Consider the following 27252-nt stretch of genomic DNA (forward strand, 5'->3'; position numbering starts at 1 on the left):
ACTTTCCAAAGCCAGCGAAAACAATCTACTCCTCAGTCACACAGTATGAGTGTGGTGCCACTCTGAAGTCCTCCTCGAGGAGTCATAAGGAATGTGTACACTCCCACGTTCAATGAAACCCAAGCTACTGTAAACAGTCTGTGGTCAGACGGCGAACCACCGAGACGGAAAAAAGACCATAGTTGCCAGGCTGTGTGGCTGTAGTTGCCAGGGTATTCTGGTGAAATAAGGTTCAGGTGTTGTTGTTGTGTGACATACAGATGAACGACAGAGGATGTGGGTACTTTCTAGGGCCTGTAAATCCCTCTGGAATGTTCAGAAATAGAGGGTGCCCCAAAATAACCTACAGGGCTTGTTATTCAGGCAACCTACGCCTCTGACAAAGGTAACACAACTCAGTAATAAACAACTCATTTTGAGTTTGTCCTTCTTTCCAAGCTCTGTTGCCGCCCATCTCAACAGGTTCAGAATTTATTTTGATTGAACTATTATGTATTGACAACCTTGGATGTTGCTTTGCGTTCCAGTCTGGTATCCAAAAACAAGGGGGAAACAGTGAAACAAGAAGGCACAACTGTAGCCATTCAGAAGCTGCTGTGGGCAGAGGAAAAAGCTCCTCTGTGTACAATATAATCCCTGCACAGCTGGATGAAAACTGCAATAAAGCCTTCTATAGAGCAGTAGAACTCAGGGACAGCTGGGGCCAGACACTGTTGCATAAGAACACACAGCTCATCCCATCTATTAGGTACAAGCCAACAGAGTCTGAACACACAGCTCATCCCGTCTATCAGGTACAAACCAGGTTGATCATAGAGCAACGGTTTCTTCATTACCGGAAACTGTTTTTATTGCACCATCAACCACAGCTGCTGTACAACTACACTACACATAGTTCATAGACTGATAGGAGGCACTGTAGACTGGCTGACACAACCAGCACTGTAGACTGGCTGACACAACCAGCACTGTAGACTGGCTGACACAACCAGCACTGTAGACTGGCTGACACAACCAGCACTGTAGACTGGCTGACACAACCAGCACTGTAGACTGGCTGACACAACCAGCACTGTAGACTGGCTGACACAACCAGCACTGTAGACTGGCTGACACAAACAGCACTGTAGACTGGCTGACACAAACAGAACAAAAGCATTTTGGCTCATTTTGTATCCATGAAAAAATAGCACCAGAAAACTCAGCGACAAAATAACCATCACTGTTACAAATTCCAAAGGATTCTTATTGCACTGGTGTCCTTACCTCCAACACTGGCCCCGCCCCCAGAATGATCTGCTCCACCCCGCTGGCGAATCCCTTCTGGCTGAGGGCAGTCAGGTGGTGAATCAGGAAGTTGGTGCTCTGGGTCTTTCCCGAGCCGCTCTCTCCAGAGATGACGATGCACTGGTTCCTCCTCCGCTGCAGCATGGCGTGGTAGGCCACGTCCGCCACGGCGTAGATGTGCGGCTCCAGGTCTCCCAGAGCGTGGTTGTCGTACATCTTGACGTACTTAGGGTTATAGATGGGGAGGAACTGGAAGGGGTTAATGACGATGAGGATGCTGCCAACGTAGGTGTAAATCCTCTCCTGGCGGAAGCGCGAGCGTAGGTTGTCCAGCAGCGAGCGCTCGGTGAGCTCCGGCAGGCAGCACAAGTCGGCGTGGTCACCCCTGACCTCCTCCTGTGGCAACAGGCCACGCTCCGTCATGCGCCGGCGCTCCTCGGTCACACGCAGCCACATCTGCAGGCTGCCGCCGTAGTGGATGGAGCCATCCAGATTCTTCTGCCGCAGCAGGAAGCGGTAGTCCTCCCCGCCGCCCGAGGCCGAGCGCTGCTCTAGAGCCCCGCGGGGCCACAGCATCATCCGTTGGACGGGGCAGTCGCTGGGGTTCAGGATCCATTCTTCCCCGCCAAATTCCTTGACCTCGGCCAGCACGTAGCAGCGGTCACGGTCCAGACGCAGGCGCTCCAGGCAGCGCTCGATGGCCTCGGCGGCCGTGGTGCTTTTGCGGGCGCTGACGGGGCAGTAAATGGTGCCCTCGGCCAGGGAGCCCGGATAGATGCGCAGGGTGAACTCAGAGTCCTCGTAGCGTCCTCGCCTGCCCAGCGTGCCCACGCCACCGATCCCGCCGCCGTGGCCGCCATCACGAGCACTCATGGTGTCACAGGGGTTCCCATTAGCAGTCACTTGACCTCGCACGTCCTTCACTAGGCCGGATGGGAGACTGCCTCAAGACATCACCACTGGAGGAGACAGAGAAAGAGAGGGTTGGAGATGACAAGACAACACACAGAGAGGTCAACACCGTAAATCATTCATCACTGAACCCACCACAAAATGTGCATTTCATGTTAATATGTAATCTATGAAAAATGTACAAATGAGTTTATAGCTGGCTGGCCAACATAAAGAGACTGGAACATTCAGGGATAACAGCATCTGGACCGACTAGATTACACTGCACAGCAGCAGCAGTCCATCCCCATGCCAAGACGAGCAGCTGCCAGCTTCTTCACTGAACACACAATAACACCATTCAAAACCTTAATATACACCCAAAAGTCCTGATGGGGTGACTGGTGTCCACAGAGAGAAGAGAAGAGCATTATGAGAAGGACAGATGTTTTGTCTCTGACTCACTGGACTGTCCTAAACTCATCAACACTTTGTGACAACTACTTATGTAAAAAGGCTTTATAAAATACATTGGATTGAAGGATGGACCATATAAATGGCCCAAAAATCAGTATAAACGTAGCATTAGTCTGTGTGTGTGTGTGTGTGTGTGTGTGTGTGTGTGTGTGTGTGTACAAACCACTAAGCCCTCTATTGTCTGGGCTCCTCTCTCCTGTATACAGCTCATTCCCCTGGAGACTATACTGAAACAGAAACCATCCACAATACCTCACACAGAGTGTACACAACTACAAAGGTAGCGTAGACATTCATGTATTCACTAGTGTTGTGTAATTTGTTTTGCATAAGCCAATGATAAGACAGCCTACAGGGAGGTGGTCAGAGACCTGGCATTGTGGTGCCAGGATAACAACCTCTCCCTCAACGTGACCAAGACAAAGGAGATGATTGTGGACTACAGGAAAAGGAGGACCGAGTACGCCCCCATTCTCATCGACGGGGCTGTATTGGGGCAGGTTGAGAGCTTCTAGTTCCTTGGTGTCCACATCACCAACAAACTACCATGGTCCAAACTAGAGGTCGGCCGATTAATCGGAATGGGTGATTAATTAGGGCCGATTTCAAGTTTTATAACAATCGGAAATCTGTATTTCTTGACACCGATTTGGCTGATTTAAAAATATATACATATATATTTGACACCTTTATTTAATCTTTATTTAACTAGGCAAGTCACTTAAGAACACATTCTTATTTTCAATGACGGCCTAGGAACGGTGGGTTAACTGCCTTGTTCAGGGGCAGAACAACAGATTTGTACCTTGTCAGCTCGGGGATTCAATCTTACAACCTTACAGTTAACTAGTCCAACGCTCTAATCACCTGCATCTCATTGCACTCCACGAGGAGCCTGCCTGTTAAGGGAATGCAGTAAGAAGCCAAGGTAAGTTGCTAGCTAGCATTAAACTTAGCTTATAAAAACAATCAATCAATCATAATCACTAGTTAACTACACATGGTTGATGATATTACTAGTTTATCTAGCATGTCCTGCGTTGCATATAATCAATTCGGTGCGTATCGTTGCTCCAATGTGTACCTAACCATAAACGTCAATGCCTTTCTTAAAATCAATACACAGAAGTATATATTTTTTTAAATATTTAGCTAAAAGAAATCCAGGTTAGCAGGCAATATTAACCAGGTGAAATGGTGTCACTTCTCTTGCGTTCATTGCACGCAGAGTCAGTGTATATGCAACAGTTTGGGCCGCCTAATTTGCCAGAATGTTACGTAATTATGACACAACATTGCACAACCTTCAATGTAACAGGAATATTTAGACTTATGGGTGCCACCCGTTAGATAAAATACAGAACGGTTCCGTACTTCACTGAAAGAATAAACGTCTTGTTTTCGAGATGATAGTTTCCGGATTCGACCATATTAATGACCTAAGGCTCGTATTTCTGTGTGTTATTTTGTTATAATGAAGTCTATGATTTGATAGAGCAGTCTGACTGAGTGGTGGTAGACACCAGCAGGCTTGTAAGCATTCATTCAAACAGCACTTTCGTGCATTTTGCCAGCAGCTCTTCGCAAGCACAGCGCTGTTTATGACTTCAAGCCTATCAACTGTCGAGATTAGGCTGGTGTAACCGATGTGAAATGGCTAGCTAGTTAGCGGGGTGCGCGCTAAAGGCGTTTCAAACGTCACTCGCTCTGAGACTTGGTGTGTTTGTTCCCCTTGCTCTGCATGGGTAACGCTGCTTCGAGGGTGGCTGTTGTCGATGTGTTCCTGGTTCGAGCCCAGGTAGGAGCGAGGAGAGGGATGGAAGCTATACTGTTACACTTGCAATACTAAAATGCCTATAACGACATCCAATAGTCAAAGGTTAATGAAATACAAATTGTATAGAGATAAATAGTCCTATAATAAATAACTACAACCTAAAACTTCTTACCTGAGAATATTGAAGACTCATGTTAAAAGGAACCACCAGCTTTCATATGTTCTCATGTTCTGAGCAAGGAACTGAAACGTTAGCTTTCTTACATGGCACATACTGCACTTTTACTTTCTTCTCCAACACTTTGTTTTTGCATTATTTAAACCAAATTGAACAGGTTTCATTATTTATTTGAGGCTAAATTGATTTTATTGATGTATTATATTAAGTTAAAATAAGTGTTCATTCAGTATTGTTGTAATTGTCATTATTACAAATAAATAAATAATTAGAATCGTCTGATTAATCGGTATCGGCTTTTTTTGGTCCTCCAATAATCGGTATCGGCATTGAAAAATCATAATCGGTTGACCTTTAGTCCAAACACACCAAGACAGTCGTGAAGAGGGCACGACAACGCCTATTCCCCTCAGGAGACTGAAAAGATTTGGCATGGGTCCTCAGATCCTCAAAAATGTCTACAGCTGCAACAGAGAGCCTGGTACAGCAACTACTCAGCCTTCGACCGCAAGGCACTACAGAAGGTAGTGCGTACGGCCCAATACATCACTGGGGCCAAGTTTCCTGCCATTCAGGACCTCTATACCAGGCGGTGTCAGAGGAAGGCCTAAAAAAAAAATGTCAAAGACTCCAGCAAGGAGGTACCAGAGTGCCAAGTCTAGGTCCAAAAGGCTTCTTAACAGCCATAAGACTCCTGCACATCTAATCAAATGGCTACCAAGACTATTTGCATTGCCCCCACCCTCATTTTTACACTGATGCTACTCTCTGTTTATCATCCATGCATATCTCTTTTACCTCTACCTACATGTACGTACATATTACCTTGACTAACCATTGCCCCCGCACGTTGACTCTGTATGTAGCCTCGCTACTGTTATTTTTTTGTTGCTCCTTAATTATTTGTTATTTTTCAATTTCTCTTGTAATACATTTTTTTTTTTTTTTTTCTTAAAAATGCATTGTTGGTTAAGGGCTTGGAAGTAAGCATTTCACTGTAAGGTCTACACCTGTGGTATTCGGCGCATGTGACAAACAACATTTGATTTTATGTAATTGAAACTGTGTGTACAGTCACGCCCTCCTGTATGTCAAACCATTTGAATGTAAACTTTTTGTTGTTAATCAAAATGCATTTTTGGGCAGAAATTCCATCTGAAACATGTGAACTTTCATGTGCCTTAATACCAAACTTGTATGCCTTCTGTAAATATGAATAAAATTGTTAAATTACGAGCCTAGTTGGTTTAGCCGCAGAAAAAGCAGACAACCTTCCCGCTAGTCATGATTGGCTGAGATCATGAGTGGGCTGGACATGCAGAGAGAGGAGTTCGGATTGGTCTGCCATGTAGCATGCTTCTGTAACATGAGCTGGTCAGTATTTGTAGGAAATCGTTTCTAACGCCGTTTTTTTTAGAAGATATCATCTAGTAGACTGTATAAGTGTTGCTCTCCACTTTCTGCAGGGCCGAGTTCTGAAATCAGTGGAATTAGAGTATGATAGCTAAGGAGATTCTGGCGTTTGATTGCAAATATGCAGACGGAGTCAAAATAAATTCCTGTCTCCGGATTACATATTCAAACGAAGGGCAACCATGGCATCCGACACAGTGAGGGAGAAGCGTCCATCCATGTATGGACGCTTTGAATGTAGCTAGCTACATTCAGATACTACACGTTTCTAATTTTGTCAGAAAGTCGTTTTCATTTCAAGTGTACTTTTAGCTAACATTTGCTCACTAGCTAATGTTACGTGTATGATCTGTGTAGTTATATTATTCATATCTCAGAACCATTTGCATTGCTAGTTATAGCCTAATGTTAGCTAGCTAACATTGAACCTGGTTGGTTAGCTAACTGTAGACTCATGCAGGGTAGTAACGTTATGAGTTGCAATTATGGTTCATTGTTTAGCTAGCTAGCTACATGTCTACATATGCAAGTAACCATTTCAAAAGAATGTTCATGACGTCACTGCGACAACTGTCGATAGACCTAGCTGGAATAAATGAATACACCCGTAGTATAAACTAGCCTTTAGTCATGAAACCTTTGGTTGTTTAGTACATGGCCTCACATGTGAATCCTTAAAGAGCTGGGTGGGGCTAAGTCTTTGGAGGGTGTGAACGATGCTGAATGGGTGTCGACAAAGAATTATTGAATGTCCAATGCCAGAGCCAATGAGAACATTTGCCATATGAACATGATTGCGTTTACCACAATTCCTCACACAATGTATCAGCTAGAAACATACACAGATGCTGCTTTGTCAGTCCAATATACTGTGTTATTTCTGTTGCTAAGGACAAAACTGTTCCTGCCCATAAAAACCTCTGTGGGGAGAAAAAAAATGAAAACAGGAAATGGAACAGGGAAGCATATAGGTGGCACGCCAGCTCCAGCTGGGTCCTAATACAATGCTGCACCCTTCTCTCCAATTTCCTGCCGGCCTACATTCAACCCCCCCCCCAGGTTGTGAACAGCCTTGCCTGCATGCATCCAACACACACGACGAACACACACACCCCTGCTAACCAGATTGTGTAAGGCTGGGCACACACACACTGGGGGTATTAATGGTGCACTTCGCAGTGTGTGTGTGTGTGACGGCCGGGTGGTGGAGCAGATGGCCAGTGCACTGCTTAAAGGATAGGGGTTAATAGATTTAGGGTTGTTCTCCCTCCGTGGCTGACTGGCTGGCCATGCCGAACCATGTTCACCACATCAGGTCAATCAACTAATGCTCTCCTCCAGGGAATCACCAGCCCTAAACAAATCACAGCAACTGTCTGGGTGGGGTCCAGAATCTCATCTCCAGTTTGGATTGGAGATGCACAATCCTTTTATTCCCAGCTGAGGTAGAGGGGGGGGGGGGGCTTGTGTCAAGCCAAGACTGAAGCTGGTTATGGGGTGACGTGCATCATGTTAGAGGATTGTATGTTTCCAGGGTGGGTGGTAATTCTAAAAGTACTGTGTATTGATTAGTAGTAGTACCGTACATGACAACTGTATATTCAATCAAATACAACATAGTATTCAGGTTAAAAACAGTGTCGAGTAGACAATACTCACCCATGATTACAACCAGCAATCTGTTTTTAAACTGCCATTAAAATTACATAATTATAGGCCCAAGTCAACACATTCCTTCCAGCAGGAAAATTAGGCTATAGTAGTATACTCTAAAGAACAAGGTGGCCAAGACACTCGTAACCCCATAACAACACGTTACACCATCAACACACACTGATACAGTGTCAATATGAATCAGTGAACACACCCCGTACGGCCAGGGACAGAATATCCCATTGCTGTTGCCACATTCTGAAACTAGTATCCATTTGACTGGCAAACAAAAACTGAACACTCATTTGCTGAAGCAAATGTCCTGAGACAGAGAGAAGAGAGAGGAGAGAAGAGATAGACAAGGCCCTGCAAAGACAGAGACATAGAGAGAGAATGTCTAAGCCATGATGTAATGGTGCCTGAGGACAGTGAGAGCTGCTGCTGTTTGTGGGGACTAATAGAGGTCCCGTGGAGGACCTTTTCTATTGGTGGGTTCAGTGAGACACAGCACACTGAACCCACAGGGACAAAAATGTCCCGCAGTGTGTGAGTGTCCCTTTCCAAGTTCCCTCAGTAAAAAAAACTGACTCACTAACAGGGAAACAATGGGAAAGGGGTCACCCACTCGGAGGAGGGAAGAATGTATTAGTGCTGACTGATTAAATGGCTGCCGTTGTGAGAGAAGTGGAGGATGGAGTTAGGTCGGTTTAAGTTATTACATCATGGTTTTGAGAAGCTGTGTGTCATCAACCGCAAACACACCGACAGCTGACCATGTCAGACAACGGGCATTGTTTCATCTCCTGTACCAGTTTATTAAGAATGTGTGTATGTATGCATTTACATGGCTTGGCATATATGTTCTGGACCATGCATCACCTATAGTACTGCATTAGAACCTGAAGGAGAGCCAGACTCCTCCATAATATCTATACTGGTCATGTCCCTCCACAAGGGCTCCAGAGATGTGGGGGAAAAGCCACCAAACACTTAACAAGTCAGAGAAAGGACATAGCACTTTGGACACAAAACACATTACAACAGTACATTCATACAGCCATAAAGACAAATGCAGAGAACATGGCTTGTGAAAAACAGGCATGAAACACAGAACAGAACAGTCGACTAAGCTCAATGTGCTCAGTGCTTTGGTTTGTCATAACTGGCAAAAACTCTGAGCAGCCAATAGCTAGCCTTAAATTAAAGCTCCTTATGTTTGGCATTATGGATTCCGATAGAATACAGTCAGAGGGGAGAGGTCTTAATTAACCAAACGACTCAATTCATTTCCAAAATTAAAAGGGGGGTTTCTATCGCTCCTGGGCCCTGGGCAATCATCCAGCGGAGGCAGAGAGGATCATGGGATATCTGGCTGAGTGAGAGGGGGTATAGTAAGCAGGGCAAGATCTGGTCACAAGAGCACAGTAATGAGTCTGGTGTTTGGTGGGAAAAGACAGTTGAAGAGGAGTTTCATAACACAGGACTGCTGTGTGTGTGTGTGTGTGTGTGCGCGCGCAAGGGGCCCAAAACCTTTTCCCTTGCGACTCAGCGGCACCATTGTGACTCAGCGGCACTAGTTATGACCTTGTCAACAGGGATGCTACAATTCAGCATGAAGTCAATGACTTCACAGTTCTACTGTTAAGAGAGTATTAGTGAAGCAGTGTTATCGAGCCAAGCATGGAGTCAAAGATTACTGGATTTGAGCCACTTCTACAGGAGGGAGGGCCCGTCTTGTCGGCCACTTCAACAAGAGGGAGGGCCCGTCTTGTCGGCCACTTCAACAAGAGGGAGGGCCCGTCTTGTCGGCCACTTCAACAAGAGGGAGGGCCCGTCTTGTCGGCCACTTCAACAAGAGGGAGGGCCCGTCTTGTCGGCCACTTCAACAAGAGGGAGGGCCCGTCTTGTCGGCCACTTCAACAAGAGGGAGGGCCCGTCTTGTCGGCCACTTCAACAAGAGGGAGGGCCCGTCTTGTCGGCCACTTCAACAAGAGGGAGGGCCCGTCTTGTCGGCCACTTCAACAAGAGGGAGGGCCCGTCTTGTCGGCCACTTCAACAAGAGGGAGGGCCCGTCTTGTCGGCCACTTCAACAAGCCCGTCTTGTCGGCCACTTCAACAAGAGGGAGGGCCCGTCTTGTCGGCCACTTCAACAAGAGGGAGGGCCCGTCTTGTCGGCCACTTCAACAAGAGGGAGGGCCCGTCTTGTCGGCCACTTCAACAAGAGGGAGGGCCCGTCTTGTCGGCCACTTCAACAAGAGGGAGGCCCGTTTGTCGGCCACTTCAACAAGAGGGAGGGCCCGTCTTGTCGGCCACTTCAACAAGAGGGAGGGCCCGTCTTGTCGGCCACTTCAACAAGAGGGAGGGCCCGTCTTGTCGGCCACTTCTACAAGAGGGAGGGCCCGTCTTGTCGGCCACTTTTACAGGAGGGAGGGCCCGTCTTGAAGGCCACTTTTACAGGAGGGAGGGCCCGTCTTGAAGGCCACTTTTACAGGAGGGAGGGCCCGTCTTGAAGGCCACTTTTACAGGAGGGAGGGCCCGTCTTGAAGGCCACTTTTACAGGAGGGAAGGCCACTTTTACAGGAGGGAGGGCCCGTCTTGAAGGCCACTTCTACAGGGCCACTTTTACAGGAGGGAGGGCCCGTCTTGAAGGCCACTTCTTCAGGAGGGAGGGCCCGTCTTGTCAGCCCGGACATTGCAAAGCAAAACTTTGCCAAAATACAATAGTGACTTAATTCAAGCACTAGTTTCTAACCAATTGGTTGACTGCATAGTCATCAGGGGGATGTTTTCCCTTTTGTTTTGCTTGACCTGACGGGAAAGAAAATGTGCAGCTGCTGCCAGTGATTCTGTTACAAGTCAGCTCAGAGCAGTTTGAATTGCAAATCAGCCGTGCAACCACCTCTTCAGTCTCCAACTCCAACAGTCTAATCTCACCAGTAGTTAGACTTATTATGCAAATAATTATAAACAATACACAAGCAACAGTGTGCCAACACGTAGAATGTTGTCTCATCATTTTCCAAGACCTCGTGTTCCCTCAAAAGGTCGACATTTCAAATATCTCTTTTCATAAATTGTTCATTCCAGATCCAGAACAACACACTGAGGTGGGGCATAGAACTTAAAGTTCACAGCACATATCCCAGTATCGGATGTAATCTACTATTACACATATCCCAGTATCGGATGTAATCTACTATTACACATATCCCAGTATCGGATGTAATCTACTATTACACATATCCCAGTATCGGATGTAATATAATATACACATATCCCAGTATCGGATGTAATATAATATACACATATCCCAGTATCGGATGTTATATAATATACACATATCCCAGTATCGGCTACAACATTGCGCTTGAACGCCTTCTCCCCAGAGTTTCAAGGACATACCAAACATTCAAATGCCCTCATATTTTGACTTGAAGAGGAAAAGCAAGCATGGACGTGTGCCCCAACTCATGAAGCAAACTGAGGTGTCTCTGAACCCAACCAATATACAGTACATACCAGACATCAATGTTATGAGTAGGTGGCATTAAGCCACCGAGTCCCTCAAAGTAAAAGAAGAAGTTTGGTTTTAAGACCGTTCTCAGTATAAGCAGTCATGTTGTTGCTAAGTGTAGCTCTTTCAGGTCTTTAAAACAGAGAGTTGGTGTTCAACCAATCTTCCAGTATGTTGAGTGTGTCTCTGTAGTGAATAGTGGAGTAGTGCTTCAGCTGGCTTGCAGATCTCCACAAGTGCAGCAGTGCACTCACACCTCCAGACATTCCATACCGGGAAGGAGTGTGCCACAAACGTTTTGAGTCACACTGACCATATGTGTGCTGTGTGTATGTGTTGTGACTGTCTCCCCCACTCTCTCACACAGCCCTTATTCTGGCCTCATGACAATGAAGTGTGTGTCTGTGTGTGTGAGAAAGAGAGACGGAGAGATGACAGAACCTGCCCATAGTCTGTCAGCGGCCTGTCAAAACGCACCACAGCCCTGTATAGTGGGCAGTAAGCATGTGCTCTCCTTCGCCCTCTTCTTTGTCCTTGCCGGCCTATATCCTCTCAGCTCGTCTTCAATCCTTTACTCGGTTTTATTCCCTTTGCCTTCTTCTCTTTCTTCCCCTGAAACGAGATGCTCAAATCCAATCAAAGTTTGCCGAATACAAAAGACCTGACAGTGAAACGCTTACCTACAGGTCTTAACCAACATTTTTAAGTACAAAATAGGTATTAGGTGAACAATAGAAAAGGAAATAAAAAACAACAGTAAAAAGACCATGAATAATAACAGTAGCGAGGCTTTATACAGGTACCGGTTCGTCGGGCTAATTGAGGTAGTATTTACAGTTGAAGTCGGAAGTTTACATACACCTTAAACAAATACATTTAAACTCAGTTTTTCACAATTCTTGACATTTAATTCTAGTATAAATTCCCCGTCCTAGGTCAGTTAGTAGAGTATTTACAGTAGTAGAGTATTAGTAGTAGAGTATTAGCATTTGGTAGCATTCCCTTTAAATTGTTTAACTTGGGTCAAACGTATCGGGTAGCCTTCCACAAGCTTCCCACAATAAGTTGGGTGAATTTTGGCCCATTCCTCCTTACAGAGCTGGTGTAACAGAGTCATGTTTGTAGGCCTCTTTGCTCAAACACACTTTTTCAGTTCTGCCCACACATTTTCTATGGGATTGAGGTCAGGGCTTTGTGATGGCCACTCCAATACCTTGACTTTGTTGTCCTTTAGCCATTTTGCAACAACTTTGGAAGTATGATTGGGGTCCTTGTCCATTTGGAAGACCCATTTGCGACCTAGCTTTAACTTCCTGACTGATGTCTTGAGATGTTGCTTCAAAAAAATCCCAATAATTTTCCCCCTCATGATTCTATCTATTTTACAAAGTGCACCAGTCCCTCCTCCGCACCAGTCCATTTCTCAAAAAATTACGATCTTTGTCCCCATGTGCAGTTGCAAACAGTAGTCTGGCTTCTTCATGGCGGTTTCGGAGCAATGGCTTCTTCCTTGCTGAGCAGCCTATCAGGTTATGTCAATATAGGACTCATTTTATTGTGGATACAGATACTTTTGTACCGGTTTAATCCATCATCTTCACAAGTTCCTTTGCTGTTGTTCTGGGATTGATTTGCACTTTTCGCACCAAAGTATTCATCTCTCGGAGACAGAACGTGCCTCATTCCTGAGCGGTATGATAGCTGTGTGGTCCCATGGTGTTTATAATTGAGTACTATTGTTTGTACAGATAAGCGTGGTACCTTCAGGCGTTTGGAAATTGCTCCCAAGGATGAACCAGACTTGTGGAGGTCTACAATTTTTTTTTCTGAGGTCTTGGCTGATTTCTTTTGATTTTCCCATGATGTCAAGCAAAGAGGCACTGAGTTTGAAGGTAGGCCTTGAAATACATCCACAGGTGCACCTCCAATTAACTCAAACAATGTCAATTAGCCTATCAGAAGCTTCTAAAGCCATGACATTTTCTGGAATTTTCCAAGCTGTTTAAAGGCACAGTCAACTTAGTGTATGTTAACTTCTGACCCACTGGAATTGTGATACAGTGAATTATAAGTGAAATATATGTCTAAACAATTGTTGAAAAAATGACTTGTATCATGCACAAAGTAGATGTCCTAACAGACTTGCCAAAACTATATTTTGTGAACAAGACATTTGTGAAGTTTTAATGAGTCCAACTTAAGTGTATTGAAACTTCCAACTTCAACTGTACATGTAGGTATGGTTAAAGTGTCTATGCATATATGATAAACAAAGTAGTGTAAAAGAAGGGTTGGTGGGTGATGGGAAACAATGCAGATAGTCCAGGTAGCCAATGTGCGGGGGCACCGGTTAGTCGGGCTAATTTAGGTAGTATGTACATTAATCTATATTGACTATGCATATATGATAAACAGAGTAGCAGCAGCATAAGAGAGGGGTTGGGACACACACAGGGTAGCCATATGATTTGGTTACCTGTTCAGGAGTCTTATGACGTGGGGGTAAAAGCTGTTGAGAAGGCTTTTGGTCCTAGACTTGGCACTCCGGTACCGCTTGCCATGCGGTAGCAGAGAGAACAATCTATGACTAGGGTGGGTGGGTCTTTGACAATTTTTAGGGCCTTCCTCTTGACACCGCCTGGTGTAGAGATCCTGGATGGCAGGCAGGTTAGCCCCAGTGATGTACTGGGCCGTATGCACTACCCTCTGTAGTGCCTTGCGGTTGGAGGCCGAGCAATTGCCATACCAGGCAGTGATGCAACCAGTCAGGATGCTCTCAACGTTGCAGCTGTAGAACCGTTTGAGGATTTGAGGATTATTCCCAAATGTTTTTAGTTTCCTGAGGGGGAATAGGCTTTGTCGTGCCCTCTTTACAACGGTCTTTGTGTGTTTGGACCATTCTAGTTGGTTAGTGATGTGGACACCAAGGAACTTGAAGCTCTTAACCTGCTCCACTACAGCCCTGTCGATGAGAATGGGGGTGTGCTCGGTCCTCCTTTTCCTGTAGTCCACAATCATCTCCTTAGTCTTGGTTACGTTGAGGGATAGGTTGTTATTCTGGCACCACCCGGCCAGGTCTCTGACCTCCTCCCTGTAGGCTGTCTCGTCGTTGTCATGTTTAGGCCTACCACTGTTGTGTCGTCTGCAAACGTAATGATGGTGTTGGAGTCGTACCTGGCCACGCAGTCATGGGTGAACAGGGAGTACAGGAGGGGACTGAGCACGCACCCCTGACAGGCTCCAGTGTTGAGGATCAGCGTGGCAGATGTGTTGCTACCTACCCATACCACCTGGAGGCGGCAAGGCAGGAAGTCCAGGATCCAGTTGCAGAGGTAGGTGTTTAGTCCCAGGATCCTTAGCTTAGTGATGTGCTTTGAGGGTACTATGGTGTTCAACGCTGATCTGTAGTCAATGAATAGCATCCTCACATAGGTGTTCCTTTTGGCTAGCAGATCAGGTAGATGCTCTGTTTGCAGAGCAAATAGTCCTCGGTGGTGGTGGGCACAGTGAGACCAGTAGTGGGTGCTTTTGTGGGATAATATCCCCACAACCAAGACATGAGGCTCCTGTATCTCCACACCACGTCTAATTCAAACACGGTCTCTGCCTAGCTCCGTCTATTGCTCCCTCGCTAAATGTAAGCCAACCCTTTATATGTGGCCGTTTTCACTCAACCTTGTGCTCCATACTTCAATCAATGTCACACGAACACAAGTCTTTCAATGTTTGTAACAGTCTAAACGCATTGCCAGAACCATTACTGCAATTGAAGTTGAAATCGTCAAGTTTAAGCTGTAAAGTGTTTGACCTACAAGATCAAAGTCAACTACGTGAACAGACAACTGCTAGTAGCTCGTTAGTGAATCCAAGCAGATTTGAGTTAAGAGAGGGTCTCAAGGGGAGAACAGACGTCCTGCTAGTAGTACACTTCTGATGTGGTGCGCTGGCAACTCTTCTAAAACACCCTTAGTAAATCCAATAGCGGGCTCTAAAAAACACAGCTCTCTGAGGTGAAACTCACAGCTAACCAATTAAATACGGGAAGAGATAAACACGCATTTTTGCTCGTACCTAAATGTTTATTGTTCTATGACCTTGTTTTAAGATGTTTATGTCATTGTTTGCTGCCAGATAATCCATTTTACAATGTTAAAGGTTGAAAATGTAGCATACTTGGTGGGCTAGCAGGATAGTGCCTCTTCCAGTAAGGGCCTTATTCAATCAAATGTGTTCAGTGAATAAACAGATAACCAGTGGAAAACAAAGAAATTATCCATAATTCAGGTACACTGTCATGCTGGGCTGGAAAGGTTCAGGTTGTATTCAACTTTTGGGTTGAAAAGGCAGGTTCTCCAGACTTTGACGATGTAAGGAAAGTGTCAGCCATCTACAGTGAATAAACATGTGGACTCCTTACAGCCACAGAGAAAACAACACAACCATGGCCTCTCAGAACTTTGTTCAGACGTCAACTGATGCTCTGATATAAACACACTATCAAAAGCTCTTGATCAAACGACAGCCAGGAATTATGTGAGAAGAGCCAAAGAGAGATGAAACAGTTATAGTAGCTCTACTTTGATGCAGTCTCTCTGATTCACTGCCAGGACCTTAACACATGGCTTGTCATAAACTATTTGTGTACAGCGTATGAACTGTGAGCTGGAAGGAGACACCTGAGTCAGCAGGCCAGGGTCAGCGAGAGGAGAGGAAACATGGCTGCCCCACGCCTTCAAAGCCAACAGAAACACTGCCACTGTGCCAAGTCACTTAAAGGGCCGCGCCGTCACCGGCTCCTCCTCTGAGTGGGAGCAGAGATCCTTCAGCCTCCCCGACTTGGCCAAGAGGTGAACTCTTTGATAAAGGGGAAACAGGATGAGATGAGATTGGTGCCTGTATGTCACACCTTCACCTATGGCTAATTGAAGTTCCTTCCTCACTAAATATTGGTGCCCTGTTTACAACTTCATAGATAACATATTACAAATACCTTAGTAATTCGATCACAATGTCTAAAAGAGACAGGCCGAGGCATAGATATTGAGAAATAAAGTCAAGCAGAGTTTGGGCTTACACAAAGAACAATAATGCGAACCTGTTAACCTAGCAGGGTAGCATGCTAACATGTGGCTAACCCAACTGACACATCCCTTCCAAACTTCACCGTTCTCACTGTAATTACAGCTGACCAAAGGTTCCCTGGGCCTGTGTGCACGACACAGCACAGAGATAATAATGGGTATTCTAAATTAAATACAACTGCCAGGCTAACTCCCTCCACATGCCTGCTACAATAGGAACATGCTTGCCTTACGCTAAGCACTAACAGGTGTGTGGTGGTGGCACAACTGTGAATTTGCACTCGTACACAAATATGAAGTTGTCTCGCTGAGGAGGCCCGGAGAATCTTGTTTGGTTGGTCAGGGTGACAGTGCCATGTGTCACTGCTAAAATAAGAGCCGAGATTGGCCATGCTGGTTCTATTATTAGTACAGAGTCCAGTTAGCACAGTGTGTGGTCACAGAACAAGGAGCGCTCGCTCGCTAGACAAAGGGGGAAGATGTACTAGGAACGATCAGATGCTAGACTGTGCTGATCCTGTTCAAAATTGCTCTAATGCCACATTCAAAAAAGAAAACAGAATTATGAGATTACAATAAAATATGTATATAAATAAACAGCCTATCGTTAAATGTAAAGGTGGAAAGAAATGTCAAGCCTAAATAGCTTTTTTATAGCCTTGTAAAACTCGCGACTCTTGAAGAGAGACATCCGGGCCTGGCCAGTGACAAGCCATGTGTATAGCCATGTTCATTGATTTATTAATGTTGACTTTATAATGAAAGGACACCATTTCATTTCAGCAGTTAAATGTCAATGTAACCTAGTAGTCCACTGGTCAACAAAGACTCCAACTTTGAAGAATAAGGAAGCTTAACCTAAATCAAAGATGGCCACCATAATAGCGTTCTCTAATGAGCAAATCTTTGTAACTCTTGAGGTAGGTCGCAGGACTTTTATTTCTATCAACATGGCCAGCCTTCAATGGGCAATGTTGTCCCCTCTCTACATACAGTAAGGGGATGGTTCATGAAATACTAGTCACTCTGGGCCAAACAAGCCAATAGACTGTCATGCCAGTGAACTCAAAGGCAGGTTCCTGAAAGGAACTGCTATTAATACCACTGAGGGGGTTTGCATGGAAAAGAGCACTGGAGACCGGGAGAGTAAACAGGACCACCCCTGCATGGTCGCAATGGCAAGGCCTACTTCCTTCATCCACTCCCAGGACAATGACCCCGGCATGGGCGAAGCAGGAAGCATGTCTCAGGGGGCTTCTACACAACAACACCGTGACATTGTTACAGCTCTCTTTCCACTTTCTACTGATAGCAACGCATTAACCCCCTTATGAACTTTTAGGTGTCTTGTTTGATGCTACAATGTTCCCAGTTTGAGGAACTTTAACTCTTTGGGGGTGAAATTGATGCCCTATGTCAACGTTTCACATCTTGCTACAAAATCGTAGCCAACAGGGGCTCTTAAATTCCATGCCCTTTAAGTCAGAAAAGAGAAGATAACACAAAATACTATGACAAAAGAGGAAACATAAAACATTGATGTGTGCCTCTGAACTACAACAGACAGGAACATGATCAAACAGGACATCCCAACCGGAGAGGGATTCTCACAGCAGACAGCCAACTGTGAGGAGACTGCCAGAGCTTCCTGTCAACAGACACTACCTAGAAAACAGTACGGATGGACAGACTGCCAAACAGGTCCGTGGGTCAGACAGCATGTGAGCTTTTTGTGGAGGACCCTCACCATTCCCACGCTCCTCTGACTGGCCGCAGACAGAGCACCGGCGAAGGACGTAGATAGGGCTACAGACACCTGTCAGGCACCTGGGAGAATAACACACAGATCTGGCCCTTTCCAAACCTCTCTCGACAAACTCCACTCTCTCCAACCCTAACCCAGAAGAACACAACACATAACAGAATTCATCAACTTTCCAAACCTCTCTGGCTGGTTCTCACTGTCGTCCAGTTGCTCTCTCCCACACAATCAGTCTCCCACTCAGTCTCCCCTCTCTGTCCATCTCCCCTCTCTGTCCATCTCCCCTCTCTGATTGTGTCTCTGTCACAGCTAAAAGGTGAGAGTTCTATATAGTTAGTTATATAGTGTCCATGGGAAATCATTCAGAACTAGACACAGTAAGAGGTGATGATAGAGGGCATTCCAACAGTAAACCATTAAAAGGATGCCAATCATACCATACAACCAAATAAGTATGAGGTAGCCTGATCCAAATGGGCTGCGTTTACACAGGCAGTCCAATTCTGATATTTTGACCAATCACATCAGATCTTTTCACATCAGATATTTTTCAGAGCTGATCTGACTGGTCAAAAGACCAATTAGTGAAACAAATGCAGAATTGGGATGCCTGTGTAAACGCAGCCATGGTGTCAGAGATATCAGTATCATCTGGATGAAGACTTGGCAAGAACAACATCTGTGTTACAAATGGAACTTAATCATTAACAGCATGAATCTGCTACACTGGGGTATTAACATACTTTAACATTAGTATAGGGGAAGAGTAGGATGTTCCTTTCTCAGGAAAGAGAAATCTGTCAAAATTGGCCATTCTCGGTCCAGTGACGCAACTTAGGAGGCCTAGTTTTTCGTACTGCACATCGGCTGGGTAACCCCCCCTAAATTCAAGTATTTACTCTGAGCATTATAATAAGTTACGCAAAATGGAAAAGGGGAGATAGGAAAAGGTTGCGGAGCTACAACAACAGGCCGTAACAAGACAGCAGAAGAAATAATCGTCGATGAACCCGAAATAGCTAATGCTAGCGCAAATAAGATAGCAGCAGCAAAAGAACCCTCATTTCGTGAGGCGATGTAGGAATTGCGCAAGGCGCTCACAGGCTTACGAGAGGAACTTTGAGAAGATGTAAGAAAATAACTAAATGAGTTCAAGAAGGACATTCACCAGAAACTGGAAGAAAACAAATGAGAACTTCACAGCATATCTACAAGAATGGGGGACACAGAACAGAGCATTGGGGAAACAGACAGATGGAACTCTGCAGTCAAGGAGATACTTGAACAGTCACTGAAAAGCCAACACGCACTACAGGCAAAAGTGACAGAACTCGAAGGTTTCTCACATCGAAACAACATTAGACTTTATAACGTAGTAGAGGGCGCAGAAAAAGACTCTGCCCAACTTCGTGGAAGGTCTATTCAAGGGCATACTTGAAGATGACACTGACCTGGGACTCGAGAGAGCACACCGAGCTCTGGCCTCAAAACACCCCACCAAGTTCCATAGTAGTACGGTTCCTAAAAGTCTCAGTCAAAGAGAAAGTCTTACATGCAACCTGGAAAAAGCCTGTAAACTTCCAAGGCCAACGAGTGTTCTTTGATCATGACTACGCAGGAGAGATACTGAAAAGGAAAGAATACACGTCCATTAAGAAAGCACTTAAAGAGAAGGGTATTCGCTTCCAAACACCAGACCTGGCAAAAATGTGGGTATTTCTGTAAAATGGCCCGGTTACATATGAGCATGCAGACGAGGCGGCTGAGGACCTGAAAGTCAAGGGGCTCCCCAGTGGAGTATTCCGCCAGGAGGAAGGCGACATCACCAGCGGAGAGACTCGAGCAGGCTCTCCCATGGATCACTGTTGACAAGCAGGGTCATGGAGAAAGAGGGAAACCCTCTCGGCGAGAGAACGTTCACATCCGAGAGAGACTCAGGCATTCCCAATGGGAAGATGTAAGACACTGAATCGGATTTAACAGAATTAATAGTTACCGCGAGCTGTTAAGACTTTGGGTTGTTACGGTTGACATTGCAATAGGTAAAATATCTCCCCTATTTTCCCCCAATGCTGAACAAGGGTGAGTAGCCAAAAGCATGTATTCTTTACGAACACACTAAGTGGCGTCACGTTAATAACATATATTTTAGCTGACGATTAATGACACATTGACAACGGGGCGACAGAAGGGCGTATCAAGGGGATGATTCCAAGCATGACCGATATAGTTTCACTTGTAATTAACCGATGTGTATAAGCGATGAAATAGGCACCCTTATTATTTTTGGTTCCACCAGGTCTTGTTTGTGACTACGTCACGCATTTTCCTATCTGAGCGAGGGGCCCCTCCTGCGGACAGGCTCATCCCCTCAAACCCCAGAGGCAAGAGACAGTCCTCTGACATGGGAGTCCAAATACCAAAGTATTTTCCCACTTTCGTTTACTTTATTATCGTTCTTGATTGTTTTGTTCATTTTTAGGTTCATGATAAGCAGGCAGACATGGTGCACAGGGTTTTTTGTTTATATCGATGCAGCATCGGGAATTTAAGGTAATAAGTCTCAATGTAAACAGGCTGGGGAGTGCCATCAAGAGACGTAAGGCCATAAGTCTCAATGTAAACAGGCTGGGGAGTGCCATCAAGAGACGTAAGGTCATCAGTCTCAATGTAAACAGGCTGGGGAGTGACATCAAGAGACGTAAGGGCATAAGTCTCAATGTAAACAGGCTGGGGAGTGCCATCAAGAGAAGTAAGGTAATAAGTCTCAATGTAAAACAGGCTGGGGAGTGACATCAAGAGAAGTAAGGTCATCAGTCTCAATGTAAACAGGCTGGGGAGTGACATCAAGAGAAGTAAGGTCATAAGTCTCAATGTAAACAGGCTGGGGAGTGACATCAAGAGAAGTAAGGTAATAAGTCTCAATGTAAACAGGCTGGGGAGTGCCATCAAGAGACTAAGGCCATAAGTCTCAATGTAAACAGGCTGGGGAGTGACATCAAGAGAAGTAAGGTAATAAGTCTCAATGTAAAACAGGCTGGGGAGTGACATCAAGAGAAGTAAGGTCATAAGTCTCAATGTAAACAGGCTGGGGAGTGACATCAAGAGAAGTAAGGTCATAAGTCTCAATGTAAACAGGCTGGGGAGTGACATCAAGAGAAGTAAGGTAATAAGTCTCAATGTAAACAGGCTGGGGAGTGACATCAAGAGAATTAAGGTCATCAGTCTCAATGCAAACAGGCTGGGGAGTGCCATCAAGAGACGTAAGGTAATAGCAAAGATGAGGAGAGTTGACATACTCTTCTGGCAGGAAACTCACTTATCCACACCTGAACACGAGAAACTCAAGAAAATGGGATATAGGAACACTTTTTTTTCTTCTTACAAAATGGTAGAAGGGGAGTAGCAATCTTGATCCCAAATTCAGTTCATTCTGAGTTTGTCAGAAATAAAGGACTAAGAGGGTAGATTTATACTTGTTAAATGTAAACTGGATAACAAGGAAGTTACATTATTTAATGTATACGCACCCCCTGGGAGTGACACGGTCTTCTACGGGAAGGTGTTTGATTTAATTGCTACAGAAACCACTGGCACACTTATCTGTGGAGGGGATTTTAACACAGTTCTAACCTCAAAATTGGACAGCACAAACCAAAATAGGAAAATGAGCCTAGTTGCCAAAAGATGAATAGGATACTGCAGGATCTAGGACTGCTGGATCTATGGCGTGACACCCACAAGACCGATAAGGAATATACTTTTTACTCAGCCCGCCACACTGAATACTCCAGGTTAGACTACTTTTTTTATGTACAGTGCAGATAGACACAGGCTTGAGGATTGTAGGATCGGGCAGAGCGACTTATCAGATCATAATGGAGTTTATTACCTTACTCTACACCTTGATAGCAAACCAATAAATTCTATATGGAGACTTAATACAAGCATGCTGAATAATCCAGTATCCAAGGAATCAATAGACAGAATTGAACATTATCTGGAGAATAATGATCATGGGGAAGTATCTCCTGCTACATTGTGGGATGCAGCTAAGGCGGTTATTAGAGGGAAGATCATAGCCACATCATCTCTCAAGAAAAAGATTAAAGCACAAACTGCTGAAATTACAGGAAACCCTAAGAAACTTAGAACGATCTCATAGTCAATACAAAAACACTCTTCTATTACAAGAGATTCAAAAAGATAAAACAGGAAATTGACCAGATTTATAAGCACAGAAAACCATTTTTACAAGCACAGAAAACCATTTTCAAAATAAAAGACCCCAAAACAAAAAATATCAAATTAGATGAAATACAGAATGCATTTGAATCCTATTACACAAATCTGTACAAGCAACCAGAGAAGGCAGGTGCACAGACAATAGGTAACTTTTTGAACTCACTTGATCTCCCCTCAATTGGGACAGAGCAAAATGATAGACTAAGTTTAGAAATATCCACCGAAGAAATTAATAAAGCAATATCTCAACAAAAAGTCAAGTCTCCAGGCACTGATGGCTTCCCTTCAGAATGACCTTCAGAGAACAATTAGCACCTCTACTTAAGGCCTGTTTTAACTGGACTCTGAGGGAGGGGGAGGGGGGTCTCCCACCGTCATGGAGAGAGGCCATCATATCAGTAATCCCAAAAGAGGGTAAAGATAAGAAAGAATGCAGTTCATATAGACCTATCGCAATTCTTAGCACAGATTATAAACTATATGCATCAATAATAGCCAAAAGAATGGTGAACATAATCCCAGAATTGATTGATGGAGATCAAATTGGTTTCATACAAAATAGGCAGACACAGGACAATATAAGGAGAACACTACATGTCATGGACCGCATTACTCAGAATAAGACAAGTGCAATATTAATCAGCCTAGATGCAGAAAAAGCATTTGATTCAGTGGGATGGGATTACCTATTCCAAGTTATGGAAAGATTTGGTTTCAACAAAGAAGTGATGCAGTGCATCAAAACACTGTATTCATGTCCGACCGCTAGAATAAAGATAAATGGACATTTGACACGAACGATAAAATTAGAGCGAGGGGCAAGACAAGGCTTTCTTTCACCCACGCTCTTCTCCTTGTACCTCAAACCATTAGCACAGGCAATAAGACAGGACCACACCTTAGACGGAATATCAATAAGAGGCTGTGAATATAAGATATGCATGTATGCTGATGACGTTCTGTTATTCCTTAAAAGACCCAGGCTGAAGTGTACCTTGATTGATGGATGTTTTACAAACATTTGGAACATATTCAGGGTATGTGCATAACGTACACATGACCAAGCCCTAGTATATAATTATACCCCAGAGGAAGAGTTGAAGGGCAGGTATAACTTCACCTGGACCTCTTCATCCATTAAATATCTGGGAGTAAATTTACCAAAAGATACACCCAAACTTTATTGCATGAATTATGATCACATTAACAAGAAAATATATGATGACCGAGACAGGTGGAATTCACTTCCCTTAGATCTTAGTAGTAGAATTGAAACAATCAAAATTAACATCCTGCCAAGGTTACTGTATTTGTTCCAATCACTGCCCATAGAAATCCCGCCAAAACAGTTTAGGGAATTGGGATAAACGGATATCAAGGTTTATCTGGAACAGTAAAAGACCAATAACTAGATGTACAACATTAGTTACCAAAGAACTTACCAAACCTAAAAGATTATTATGTGTCAGCCCAATTGAGACCTCTGGTGTGTTGGTGCAATTCAGAACACAAATCCAAATGGAAAGACAGAGACTACGCTGACAGAGATACCCATACAGTCAGTACTGGGAAATAAGGGAATCCAAATGGAAAGACATGGAGACTACTCTGACAGAGATACCCATACAGTCAGTACTGGGAAATAAGGGAATCCAAATGGAAAGACATGGAGACTACGCTGACAGAGACACCCATACAGTCAGTACTGGGAAATAAGGGAATCCAAATGGAAAGACATGGAGACTACTCTGACAGAGATACCCATACAGTCAGTACTGGGAAATAAGGGAATCCAAATGGAAAGACATGGAGACTACTCTGACAGAGATACCCATACAGTCAGTACTGGGAAATAAGGGAATCCAAATGGAAAGACATGGAGACTACTCTGACAGAGATACCCATACAGTCAGTACTGGGAAATAAGGGAATCCAAATGGAAAGACATGGAGACTACTCTGACAGAGATACCCATACAGTCAGTACTGGGAAATAAGGGAATCCAAATGGAAAGACATGGAGACTACTCTGACAGAGATACCCATACAGTCAGTACTGGGAAATAAGGGAATCCAAATGGAAAGACATGGAGACTACTCTGACAGAGACACCCATACAGTCAGTACTGGGAAATAAGGGAATCCAAATGGAAAGACATGGAGACTACGCTGACAGAGATACCCATACAGTCAGTACTGGGAAATAAGGGAATCCAAATGGAAAGACATGGAGACTACTCTGACAGAGACACCCATACAGTCAGTACTGGGAAATAAGGGAATCCAAATGGAAAGATATGAAGACTACTCTGACAGAGATACCCATACAGTCAGTACTGGGAAATAAGGGAATCCAAATGGAAAGACATGGAGACTACTCTGACAGAGACACCCATACAGTCAGTACTGGGAAATAAGGGAATCCAAATGGAAAGACAGAGACTACTCTGACAGAGATACCCATACAGTCAGTACTGGGAAATAAGGAATCCAAATGGAAAGACATGGAGACTACCTGACAGAGACACCCATACAGTCAGTACTGGGAAATAAGGGAATCCAAATGGAAAGATATGACAGAGACTACTCTGACAGAGATACCCATACAGTCAGTACTGGGAAATAAGGGAATCCAAATGGAAAGACATGGAGACTACGCTGACAGAGATACCCATACAGTCAGTACTGGGAAATAAGGGAATCCAAATGGAAAGACATGGAGACTACGCTGACAGAGATACCCATACAGTCAGTACTGGGAAATAAGGGAATCCAAATGGAAAGACAGAGACTACTTTGACAGAGATACCCATACAGTCAGTACTGGGAAATAAGGGAATCCAAATGGAAAGACAGAGACTACTATGACAGAGATACCCATACAGTCAGTTTTTGGGAAATAAGGAGATGGTAAAAGAAATATACAATAGACAAAATCAGTGGATTAATTTCTCTCTGAAGACATTGTTCAGGGTAGTTAAGCAAAATTATTTAGACAGAGAGATCAAACTGCTGAGTTGGCCCGCATACGACCCCAGCTTCATCCCTGCAACTCAGGACAGCAGGTTTAAACAATGGACACAAAGGCATCACATCATTCAGTACAATTATAAGGAATGGGAACCTAGATAACTTCCAGGACCTAAGTAAAAAACATGGCTTGGATAAACAAGATTTTTACAGATACCTACAAGTTCGACACTATTTCATAAGGGAGATAAAAGTGACTGACCCTCGAGCACCTCCAAAATTAATCCAAGTATTCACTAATGCATACAACTTGGGGAGTAACAAAAAAACTATTTAAAATCTCTACTTGGGTATTCAATCCTCAAAGAGACATTCTACAAACTGTATTAAAAAGAAATGGGAGGAACTTAACATTGAAATAACTGATGAAACATGGTTGAACATATTAGAGACTCAACAAATCTCCACCAACTCAAGGTCATGGAGAGAATATAAAAATATAAAAATAAAACAAATTGACCATTCTCTAATCTCCAGACAGTTGTGGATTTCTTTGCCAACACGTTTTATAAAAAATAAAGACATGGGGGAACTAGCTGGCATGGAATATATAGTCATCCCACAGATTTGTTTAAAAACATTTCCTGGTAACGCCGCTCATCAATTCATACTGGAAAGAAGTTCAGTGTGTGTGTGACAGGAAGCCCACAGCAACTGAATAAAGAAAACCCTTGAGCTCATGTGTAGCTGGATTGTACACCTCTTTAGAAGTTTGCAAAGTCTAACCACTAGAAAGGTATCACCTCAAGCACAAATCTGTCTGGTGGTGAGTTGCATTTCAAATGACTGTATGATGCCAAGCAGGGTCGGGGTCAATTCCATTTCAATTCACAAAGTAAAACCTATTCCATTTCCCTTCAATGAGGAAAATGTACTCTAAAGAGAACTTCAGTGTACTTCTTGAATTGAAATGGAATTGACCCCAATCCTGATGCAAACAGCCTCTACTGGGAAAGTTGGGAACCACTCGACTCTAGAGGAGTGAGTGGGGTGATGTCAGAGCATCCACTCCGCCGGTGTTGAAAGCAAGCAGCTGGGGTTGGTCAGAGGGAGAAAAAGCAGCAGAGAGGGAGTGGAGAGGAGGGTGGAGAAGAAGACACAGGGAGGTTACTGTAGGAGGTATCAGTGACCTGGATCACACACACTCCATTACCCTATAAGAATGGTAGCCATTAGGCCAAGGCCTGGTTCAGCTCAGCAGGTCCTGGCCTGGGGCAAGGCAGCTTCAAGGCAAGAGGAGGAGGAGCTGGGCACCAGTGGGTGGACTCCTCCAGACACATTGGCTGGTAAATACACACACGCTCACACCGAGTACGTTTATATGCACAGTAATAATTTGCTATTTAACCGATTATGGCAGTAGACAGATTATGCAATAGTCATGTAAACACCTTACTCTGCGATTAAAAACACATGGTTTTCTGAGAAATGCATCTTAGAAATAGTTCACATACAAACATTATATGTCCGAACTCAAACAAATATGCTTCCCAGAAATAACAGTCGCTGTGGTAGAACATTTATTTTGATTGGTGATTTTCTGTATTTATCAGAGTGCCATCAGGCAGCCTGATTTCAGATGGCGTCATGGAAACAGGATTATTATTAGGGAAATGGTTCTTCTTAGAAAACATGCACAGTGCCTTGCAAAAGTATTCACCCCCTTGGCATTTTTACTATTTTGTTCCATTACAACCTGTAATTTAAAAAAAAAAATTTTTTTTTGGATTTCATGTAATGGACATACACAAAATAATCCAAATTGGTGAAGGGAATAAAATAAAACAATTGGAAAAGTGGTGCGTGCATATATACTCACCCCCTTTGCTATGAAGCCCCTAATTAAGATATGGTACAACCAATTACCTTCATGAGGTCACAAAATTAGTTAAATAAAGTCCACCTGTGTGCAAGTGTCACATGATCTCAGTATATATACACCTGT

General features: G+C 44.1%; 1 protein-coding gene across 1 annotated transcript in view; it reads right to left on the reverse strand.

Annotated features, from left to right (window-relative positions):
• LOC135552611 (unconventional myosin-IXAa-like) overlaps nt 1–27252 on the reverse strand; it is a 186377-nt gene that overhangs the window by 145157 nt on the left and 13968 nt on the right. Inside the window, 1 exon segment of the mRNA XM_064984329.1 lies at nt 1267–2246. Coding sequence (XP_064840401.1) covers nt 1267–2160 — 894 coding nt within the window. The 5' untranslated portion in view covers nt 2161–2246.

The sequence above is a fragment of the Oncorhynchus masou genome, chromosome 2, assembly GCF_036934945.1.
Source record: "Oncorhynchus masou masou isolate Uvic2021 chromosome 2, UVic_Omas_1.1, whole genome shotgun sequence".
NCBI classification, from domain to species: Eukaryota; Metazoa; Chordata; class Actinopteri; order Salmoniformes; family Salmonidae; genus Oncorhynchus; species Oncorhynchus masou.